Source organism: Crocodylus porosus, unplaced genomic scaffold, assembly GCF_001723895.1.
Source record: "Crocodylus porosus isolate Cpor-Errol unplaced genomic scaffold, CroPor_comp1, whole genome shotgun sequence".
Lineage (NCBI taxonomy): Eukaryota > Metazoa > Chordata > Crocodylia > Crocodylidae > Crocodylus > Crocodylus porosus.
In genome coordinates this window covers 2,517,132-2,528,168 of record NW_017728927.1, presented here as the reverse complement: position 1 = coordinate 2,528,168, position 11,037 = coordinate 2,517,132, and the positions used below count along the sequence as shown (strand labels likewise).

The 11,037-nt window shown below is 46.4% G+C and overlaps 1 protein-coding gene across 1 annotated transcript in view; it reads right to left on the bottom strand.

The window, feature by feature from the left end:
* Positions 1–3,833: 3,833 nt before the first annotated feature.
* The window catches only part of SYT17 (synaptotagmin 17), a 72,441-nt gene continuing 65,237 nt past the window's right edge, over positions 3,834–11,037 (bottom strand). Inside the window, exon 8 of the mRNA XM_019542111.1 lies at positions 3,834–5,139. Within this exon, the coding sequence (XP_019397656.1) occupies positions 4,943–5,139 (197 nt within the window). The 3' untranslated portion in view covers positions 3,834–4,942. The remainder of the gene's footprint in view (positions 5,140–11,037) is intronic.

Sequence of the window (11,037 nt, the reverse complement as noted above, 5' to 3'; positions counted from 1 at the left end):
TGCTGGTAGGGGTGAAGGAGGAATAGGAAATGGTGGCAGAGCTGTGTCGTTCTTTCAGGCCTGGTCCTGTCCCCACTGGAAACCCGAGGCCAGCTCCATAGACCTCACACTGCTGTATGTCACCTTCTCACCTACAGATTAAGTTTAAGATTCTCCACAATTTTCTGGAACCTAAAGCCACTGTGGTCCTCAGTTTTCACAGAAAAGAGAGGAGAGAAGTGATTTCAGACAGGGACGTGCAACATCTGGCCTGTGGAGCCACTTGATCTGGCCTGTGAAGTTGGAGCACTTTGCATATGCCCGGTGCTGGGCAGCAAAGAACCGAGCCAGGGCTGCGCAGCTGGAAGTAGTGGGTGTAGGGACAGCTCTCCATCGCTGATGTGCTGCTGAAACCCCCAGCCCACAGCAGACCGGAGCGAGGCTTTTCCAGCCCATGGCTTGTAAAAGCTGCTGGCCACTCATTTACAGAAACACAAAGAGCAGTCAGCATTCAAACATACTAGGACTGTTCCAGCAGCAGCAATGGCCAATTCATTCACCTGTCTCAGAATTCATTTATTGAATTTCATTTGCATTTAGCAATGTCTTAAGAAGGGCTTTCCCCCCCCCTTTTCACTGAAATTGCACAGAAAACAAAGCAATATGGCTCAAGGAGAAATCTACTGCTGTTTCAAGCCACTTAATGAAATGGTACGCAAGTTGCAAGAACACAAGGCTTCTTTGCACTTCCTAATAAAGCTCATTAATATGCTACTCCCAAATAAACTAACACTAAGGTTGCAAGTGATTATCAATTATATGTGGAGAAAAAGTCTTGAAAGCATTAGTTTCTGCAAAAAAAAAAAAAAAAAATCCACAAATACACAATTATGGATACCCTTAAAAATACAGGAAAGAACAGAAAGTACGGAAGGCATAGAGATTTCCCAAATAACCTACAGGGCTGGATCCCAGACATCTCGCACCACAGAAAGGATATATAGCTGTGTGTGACTATGTCCTTTTATAGCGATTCAAGTTATTGCAGAGCATCCGTGCATTGGGCTGGGTTTGCACAAGCAACATGTTTAAATGCAGTTTACTTATTAATTTGCATACTTACAGCTCATAAAGTGCATGGACATTAATTACAGATGGATATGTCCACAATCCATCCTACCCAAGGCCACCCCTTCTGCTTTTGTCAAACTTTTGGCAGTATCATTTGGCTTGTGTTAGAAATACCCATTCTTCATAGACCACTTGATCTGGCCTGTGGGCTTTTGCCACCCAGGCCATGGCTGCTTTGTCTTACCAGTGATGTGCACAGAACTTTTCATGCTTTCTGCTCTCTGCTTTCCTCAGGCCCATTTCCATGCTGCCTACTAAGTTTTGAACTCCATATTCAGTGTGCTAAGTGCCTGCCCTCCGGTTCATATGCCATGCCTCTGGTAGTCTGGTGTGGTTTGGGTCTGATTTGTGTTCCCATTTATCTTAGAATCATAGAAAATTAGAGTTGGAAGGGACCTCAAGAGGTCATCCAGTCTAGCCCCCTGCTCAAAGCAGGACAATCTTATGCTACTCCAACACCACATTGGCCATTTGACTGCAAAGCAAGGAGAGGATGTGGATCTAAATACAGCCTTATGACAATTCACTGCATTTGGTATGATCTTTTCTTCAGCACGTCAGCAAACCATGGTACAGGCCTCACAAGGTTTGTATTTGATAATCTAGTTGGCCTCAACAGATGTGTGCAGTTTGTATTGTAGCCTGGAAACCATATAGATGTCAAACTGTCAGAGCCAGTGATCACTAAAGCCACTTCCATTGGTACAAGGATCTTAAACACCAATGACAGAGACAGCTTGATTCTCTGCAGAGTACATTTGTATAGGACTCCTCCATATTTCCCTCTAAATGACTCTGATGAACCACAAACTCACAGCTGCTCACAGGAGGATCCAGGAGCACTGGGGATACCAGGAAGAAGTCCAGAGTTTTGCCATGGACTTCCTTGGGCCGGTGTTTCATGTGCTAACAACTACCTTTGGACAGGTATATTGACTGGAAGGTAAAAGTTAGCGGGGGGAACCACACTCCAAGGTCTCATGTCAGAGGGAAAGAAAGAAGGGGACCCCCATCCTGCCTCTGTGGCAGCCAGTGGAAGACTGCCACTGGAACACTAATGGGTGCAGACAAGACCCAAAGGGTTTACAGTTTTTGTTCCAAACTTGTTACCTTTCCCCAGATCAGCCACCAGCACTGCCAGAAAGCAGCTACCAGTTGGAAGGGCCTTAGTACGAGAAATGAGTTCACCGCTGTGCTCTACCATACCTTCATCCGGAGCTACAACACAAGGTATCTTAGAGAAGGGCAACACCAGGACTGCTAGGCTACAGTCCTCTGCCAGCCACAGAGCCGCTGCTTTGGAGTAGGGATGCTGTGCAGAAGACAGAATATTTCCCATTGCAGGCAGTGGATTTCTCATGCACTCCTTCCCTAATAGGAATATTCTTCAGAGCTGGTCCTCTCCAAGTTGCTTCTCAGGAATCAAAGCCATTGAAGTCAGCTGAAAGAGTACAGAATATGCAGCACAGATGGTGATGCCCATCAGATAGGGATTTTGCCAGCCTCCGCATTATGCCCATGTGTTCAGAATTGGTAGGTACTGCTTAATTTCTTGTTCTAATAGTTTATAGCAAGGCCTCCCAATTGTGTGATTGCAGTTACTGCCCTGCAATCATTTTTGATGCTCTGTTTTGCATAGTCGCATTTGGAAGTGTCTAGCTATTACACTATTCTTTTTCCTCCAGCTCCTTCCTATGTGATCAAGTTTAATTGGCTTATGAATTAAGGAACAGCCAAATCCTGAAGCTGTGCAAGATGATCTAGGTTCACAAACTCTGTGGGGAGATTCTGGTTTGCTGTGCAATGCAATGCAATGCAAAGCAAAGGGCCCTAAACATGCCCTAAACCTGAAACCAAGGAGTCCTGCAAAGTGATCCCAGCTTCAGCACTGAAATTCCAGGCTCAGTTCACTACAGTTCACTTCATAGCCTTCTGCTCCCCAGGCACAGACACCCTGTCTCTGTGCCACCTCCAAATGTTTTTGGCTCTGGCTATCACAAGGACTCAAACTCTCAAGCCCATGAGTGCTCATGGTGGTGCATAGTGCTATGCTACCCACTGAGCCATGGCAATGCCCTGTGGGCTTCCACCTGTGACATTTGCAGACATGTTTCAGAAGAAAAGATGGAGTAAGTGCCTTGGGTCCTGCTTCTGACCACTTAATTGGTTTATAACACTGTTATACAGCATAGCCCACCCATGCTTACAAGCCTAGGGCTTCTTCCCACAACCTAGGTAAATACTTCTGAAAATAAGATGGATACTTCTTCCTCTAGAAAGGAGATAAAGAAAGAAAAAGTCAAGAGTCAGATTCAGCTTTGCTGATGCCAAGAGTCCATTTAAAGTCCTTTTTGAAAAAAAAAAAAATAGACTCAGTACAAAGCAGTAAGATCTACGGATTTTGCATGCTGACAAATGACAATCTGTGTGGGCCCGGTCTAGATCCTAGTGATCTCACCCAAAGCCTTTTGGAATGAGACTTGTAAAGCGTTCAGCACATCCCAGATCAGAACTATGCATAGTAAGAACACCGAGCCTGATTTTCCTCCTGTAGCATATTAGCATGAACATAGCCACAATAGATTTGACTGCAGTTACTCTGATTTATCCATGAGTAGAAAAAGGATCATTGCCAACATTTTGGCTTTACTTCTTTGGTGCAATGAACACAACTGATCAAGTCAGATGCACAACTGAGTTGTTCTAATAAGTAACACCTCAGATTACATGGCACAAATAAATAGATCTTTATTTTCAATAAATATACAATCTCCATCATACCAGACAATATGCCGTGAAAAAAATGTACAGAAGCATCCAACAGAATAAACGAACAGTTTGACTGTAGCAAAGTTCACTCAACTGACTTGAAAAACTACCTTGTTTAAGACACAGAACACAGAAAGACCTACCGCAGCCTGTTAAGAGAATTAAAATCGTGTATCATCTCTGGTGTTTACTGTGAAAGCTCCCAAAGCAAGTTCTTTTACACAACGTAAGAAAGGCTTTTAAAAGCCTCATCTGGCTTTCCCAGTATGGACTCTATTGAAAATATTTACTTTGCTGTATCATACTCTACCTACTTCATGTATACAGACTGTTATAACGCGGAAGGTCTCATTATTGACATAACATTAGATCCATTTGGTATATGGTCGCATGTGTGTAATAACACACAAACACACCCATACTCCAACACAAGGGCACACATACATATTAACAGGAATTTAATTTTATTAAACGAGTACAAAGACAAAACTGGATTGATTTCAGAATTAGTTTCACCACATGTTCTATCAATTTAAAAAAAAAAGATTCTAGCCTATTTACCACATTCACCAAAGAGAGCACATGGGTACTTACATCTCCAATGAAATGAGTCATGGATTTGTAGTGGAAGGAACTCAAAAAGTTTCCAGTTAACTCAAAATGTAGATGTTGAATCCATGTGCAACCTACACTATGCACTACAGGAGAAAGTAAAGCACTCTACTGTGTTAACACTGACCTTCTGAATAGTCCTCCACTGTACTGAACGGGGGATTAAAAACAGAGGTGTGGATCCAGCAGCAGATGCAAGTAGTAATAGGTCCAATGGGCCACACAGGTAGTGACCCTGGGAAAACAGTCGGCGTTTGAACATGTGATATGTGGTTTAGGAAGGTTCACTGAGGCACAGAGGCTAATGCAGCCATTGTGTTACCAGCAGTGGCAACAGTTGCTTTCAATTCCACGGCTGACTGCAGGTGAGTATGTGTGTGAATGAGCATGGAGGGGTTTTCTGTGTGTTTTCATTTGCTTGCTTGGCTTTGTTGTTGCCAATTGACTGCTCTCACGTCACCTCAAGAGATGCTGGAGACACTCGGTCGCACTCTGCCCTGGACCGGAGGCTGTGCCATTGCTCCACAGCTGTCCGATGGGAATTGAGCATGCGACGCCAGTGGTTCGATTCAGGGGAGCCTGTTGAGTACTGACCAATCACAATCCTCCCAATAAAATCATTGCTGCTCTTCATGTTGTGGCCGTACACTGGAGAAACACAGGAGCAAGCAGGTCAAAGTTAAAAACAAAGTTAAAAGATAAAATCCCCCAAGCCCTGAGTCCAGAAAGCCCACTTCCTTGCACTACCAACACCACCCTCCGTGAGTGCAGTAGACACTAGGCCACAAAGTTCATCAGGCAGCGGTGAGTGCGAGGCATCTAAGAACACTTCAAATTCCAGGATCAGATCTGCACAAGGATGAATTTAGCTAATTGCAGAATTTCCATATAAACTATTAGAGCCCCACAACAGCAAAAAGCAGGGTGACGAGACAGTTGGAGTGAATGATTCATAACAGCACTGCAAAAAGCAGCAGGATAACAGTCCTGCAGGGTGAAATTTTTGCCTGGAGAAATCAAAGGGAGTTTTGCTCTTGATTTCAATGCATAGAGACCACCAAAGGACCAGTGGAAAGAAGCACCCACTGACACTGACGGGTACTGGATCAGGTCTTAAGCCTAGCTATAAATCTGGCAGCAGGTAGACAGGAATCTTTTGCATTAGATGTCTGCAGAGATCAAATGCATTTTGACCTTAGATGCGTAAGTCACACTGAGGACATTAGGAATATATCACTGGTCACCATATTAACAGAAACAACTTTGCAGAACCTAATGCAGTCAAAATGCCTGAGGATTCTTGCATATGATGTACTGCTTAGATCAGGGGTTGGCAATCCCGGGCACGCATGCCAGAGTATGGAACATGAGGCCATTTTGCTTGGCACACCACAGCCAGCCTGGGCTACAAGAGGGGAAGGGGGAAAAGAAGAGCGGAGGGAGAGCCCCCATTCCCAAACCACCAAACCTAGCCATGAAAGGCTGCATGTGCCAGGCCTGAGTCACTGCTCCTTCCCCCATGCCCAAGAGTCAGCAGGCCAGGCACAGGTAGAGTAAACACGGGCCAACTGGGCCAGGTCTACAGGCTTACCCTGAATGCCAGGCTGAGACTGTGTTACCAGGTATACAATAGTTTGTCTTCCATTTTGACCCAGTTCTCATTCACTCACTGGACAGCCACAGTGAACAAGCAAACAAGATGACTCATTTCTATATCCATTTTGCATATACTGGAATATACAAATTAGCCATCCCCTCACTTATTCCACATTGCTCACTAACTCCCAGTGAGCAAGTGAGAACCAGGTCACATACCTCCGCAGTAGCGTCAGCACCGAAAAGGGAAGATGTTCCTTCCCCCTGCTGGAGCCCAGCTCCCTTAGGGCTCTCCCCCCCATACTCTTCTTGCCTCAGGGCCCCAAAACATCTTAATCCACCTCTGGGGGTAGACCAAGCCATACTGCCAGCCCCAGCCCCTGCTAACACAGCACTGAGCTGGGCTGCTGCTGCAGGGTGTACAGACTTTAGCCATGGCCCTTGTCCGCATCATGGCCTGGGTGCTCCCAGTGTGGTCCGTGTTGCCTCTGCACATGCAGCCAGTGCCCAGCTTGGAGCAGGTAAGGGGCCACCCTGCCATCCTCATGGTCTGTGCCCCAGCCCCTTCCCTGACATGCTCCTGGAGGTGCACCTAGAGCCACCGCTGGCAATGAGTGGGGCCAGGGCTCTGGTGCAGCTGCTTGCAGGCTTGCACCCATCTGCTGTGAGCAGCCCAGGCTCCCTGGCAGGTGGCACAGGCCTGCAAGTGGCTGCAAACCACAATGTCCATGGGATGGAAGGGGTTGGGGCTGCACTGCCATGACAAGGATCAGGCCCCTCCATGGTTCCCTGCCATCTGCCCCGGGCACACCAACATTTTCAAAGTCTAGGCTGCTGGGTTTTTTGGCACTAGATCCAAAAACACTGTCAACCCCTGGCCTAGATAAAGGTTGTAGAGACTTGAACAGTGGTTTGGAAATAATCCATCATGTTATTTTATAGGTTAGAATTGTATGTATATTTTTAGGAGGCAGATACAGGGGCACCTGTGGCTGAGAAAAACAGCAGAGCCATGTCCACAGAAGCGTGGATGTTTGTTTCCTTGGGGACAAGCAGCAGTGGCACACAGTGGCAACTGTGCTGGCCCCACCAGCCTTACCTGAGGTCCTGGGGGCCCCAGGGAGCTGCAGTGATCCTGCCACTCGGAGTCTGGCCAGCAGCTGGAGCATGGCTCTGGCCAGACAGGCTCCAGTTTTGGGCGGCACACACTGCCCCCACATGCATAGCCCTGGTTTTTTTTCCACATAGGTTTTTTTTTTTGACCCTGGGATTTCCTGGGGTCAAAAGAAACCCCTGTGCTGCTACCTAGCAGCATGAAGAACACCTGAATGTGTGCTGTGTAGCCCCGCAGATGAGTCTGCAGCGCCACATACTGCATGGCTGCATTCATCTGGACACAGCCCAGAAGTGCAGGCAAACCAACTACCCCAGAAGCAATGCTGGTGAAACGTCTTTATGTAAAAAGACAGTGAAATACTGGTCCAAGCACTGATAAGGATGACAAAGTTAAACATAGTGCAACTTTATAAATAAACAAGTGGCATTTCCAATTCTTCATTTTCTAATTGGAAGTATATAAATGAATCAGTGTAATGATAATTACTGGTATTCTTAACATATAGAAAATAATCAGATATGTACCAAGCTCTTCAGCTTGATGCCTAGAAAGGGCAAATTTTCTGTAATTATCACTACAGCTACTCGTTAAAGAGTCCAGATAAGAGAACAAGAAGGAGGAATAAGCCTAACATCCTGTACGTTGTATGAACCTCACCTAATCCAACCATTTGCCACAGCAGGAACAGAAAATAATTATGCCATATAAGGGCATGATCCTGGGAAGTACTGAGCACTTGAAAGAGATGGGAGGTGACGGTGCTTAGCCCCTGGCAAGATAAAGCCCTCCATCAGTAGGAAGCAGCACAGATCATTAGCAAAAGCCAAAGTAAGGGGGCTTGCGTTGGCAAAAGAATAAAAAGCCTGGTGGGATTTCTAAGGGTGAGTTAGTGTATAGCTTGCTGGGGAAGGTGACTCTTGCCTGCCAGTGCTGAGGCAAGTTACTGAGCTAGATGCTGTACTGCCATTCCCTGCACGTGTCCTTCTCAAGGCTCCATAATTTCCTCTTATGCTAATACCACGCCGTAAGACAGTGCTACCACCGACACTGTTCTCAGTAGGCAACAACAGCAGTGGCCCTTGGAGCAAACAGTTTACAGGCAGAAATGCCAGGTTCCACCTTCTACACCTCTTGGGCTGATGTGTCACACTGCCACAGGCTGTTAATTCAGAGCTGGTCTGGCACCTATCACAGTCAGTAGGAACGCTCCCCCTGACTTCAGGACAGGTAGCAGTTCCTATTCTTTTTGGGGTCACCCATCTTTGTACCACTGGCACTACTAATTTCTTGCAGCAGCAGGTGTTGCTCCAGTTGCAAGGTGGGGCCTATGAAAATACTGCAGAAGGGGAAGTTCGCCCAAGGACCTCACAGCAGAGGTCCTGACTCACCATCACCTCAGGAGCCGGGTTTGCAAAGGCAGGAATATCCATATGGATGGCCAAACTCTGGTGATGCATCAGACCTGTCCTTCTGCACTGCTCCTTGGGGCCCTTGCTGCTGACAGAACAGGTACGCAGTGAGCTACAGTCACACAGAAACAGGAGTTCCTGCTCCCTGCCAGCAGTAGCACTGGCATTTCCAGTGGAGTTCTGTCCTGTCTGGCTAAGCCTTGCCCTCCAAACTTGCACAATCTTCCCGTGCACAAGTGACTGGTAGCGGGGGCATGTGCCCCCCCCTCCAGCAGGGCCATCCCCACTGCTGGCAGCTTCTGCGGGTGCTTGCCAGCCCTGTCCCCGCTGCTGCTGCCACCGGCAGCTTCTGCAGGTGCTCACCATCCCTGTCCCCAACACCCATTTCTGTGGGTGCCCACCCAGACTCAGGAGGCACCAGTTCCCATGGGGAAATAATGTCTTCTGGAATAGCTCTATTTCTCCATGTTCATCAGCGAGACTTGGCCTGCCTTTGTGGGAAACACCTACTCGTCGATGCATATAAGGCTTGGCAGGATTCAACTTCTATTGGTAAACATTGATTTCACCTTGCACTCACAGACCAACAGAAAGATATTTCTATCATTAATAATCAAAATTTACAGAAAGGGGATATAAGAAAAAAAACGATGGCTGATGAAGAACCAGGCTGACTGTAGTTTGCACTGCAACCCCCAGAAACCCTTCTTCTGGGAGCAAAAGAAGAAGTGACAAAATGGATGAGGGAGCTATCCACGCACTAGCGGAGCCCGGACCTGACGGCAGCTCTGCCACTCAACTGGCGGCAGTCCTACAGTAGTCACATTGTCATTAATAAATTGTCTGCCCCCACACCTCTAATTTCATGCAATCCTGAACATGTGAATCAATAAAAAAAATTGAATAAATGCTTAAAAATAAACATTAATTTTTTCTGTCAAAATTATTTAAAAAAAAATAAAAATTGAATTCTGCCAAGCCCATGCATAATGAAGGGTAATGTGATTACTGTCCATGCAACCAGGCATGCTGTAAATCACTAGGGGAAGGGTACAGTTGACCCAGGCCACTTGGGCAACCTTCAGTCTCATTAGAAGAAAGGCTTCCTTATCCCTTTAAACAGAAAAGACAGGCTCTAAGAGTAAGGCCTCAAATCTACACACAAGACATTCAGGAAAGTCAGAGATCCAAGACTGGTGCTTATTTACGCCATTCAAACCTGGGGAAATGAATATAGTAGTAAGGGGTGTAAAGTTAGTGCAGAATTTGCCTCCATGCTGCAGTTCGAACCTTGTGCGTACACCACTCAGCTGCTGAGGCAGAACCAAGAGCTGACACAGCCCCTCATACACTTGCCTATTTTAGATGTAGGGGAAACGTTTGGAAGGAAGCAGAGGTTGCCACCCTCAAACCCCTGCTCTGTTTTAGTCTATGCCTGCCTGGGGGAGGGCGCATTTGTCATAGCTGACAGAACTGCAGGCCCATAGGAAAGAACCTGCTGCTGCAGCACTACACCTTGAAAAGTCTGTTGCGATGTTAAATTTCTATGGGAAGGTACAGTACTAAGGCCAGAGAGTGACACCACATGTCTGCTGCTGGAGGAGAGAAAGTCTGAAAATTCACGAAGGCAAAACTGTGACACAGACACTCCACGAGTTATTACTTCAAAATAGAATCAAATCTGCCACATCAAGAAAAGCTCTAACAATGCTGTGTTCAGCTAATCCAATCCTATCTGTATTAGAAGTAGCAACGTGGGTACCTGGTGGACCAGGCACTGTACAAACCAGCGTGAAAGGCATGAGGAAGCTCACACGCTAAGCTTGCTCAGATGTTTGTACATGCACCTATGTCATACAACCCTTGTAAATAATAATGTATACTGTATTGGAAAATACCTGCCATATCCATATTTATGTATTTATCAACTAATGTGGCACCTACGGTTGGGTTTTCTGACCGTTTTTCCAGCATCTTTGATGCCCAATCTAGATGCAAAGGAAATGAGTGTTCTAGCAAACATTTTTAGAACATTTTGAGTGGAAACTATTAAAACGCAATCACGTTTGTTCTATCTGGAATCCTTGATATCTCTAGTTTAGAAACATGTAAAAGGGCACATTTAGGCTTCAGGCTGCAGTGAGATGGAACAATACCAAGTTAGTGTCGAAGAAGCAAGCTCAGGGGCCAGCACCAATCTAGCTGCGGCTGTGGAGAGCTCTGCATAGACCCATCCACCTTGCTTCTCATGGTTTCATAGTTTCTAGGGTCGGAAGGGACCCGGGTAGATCATCTAGTCTGACCCCCTGCCATGGCAGGAAACAGTACCGGGGTCAAATGACCCCAGCAAGGTGTTCATGTAACCTCCTCTTAAACACCCCCAGGGTAGGGGCCAGCACCACTTCTCTTGGAAGTTGCTTCCAG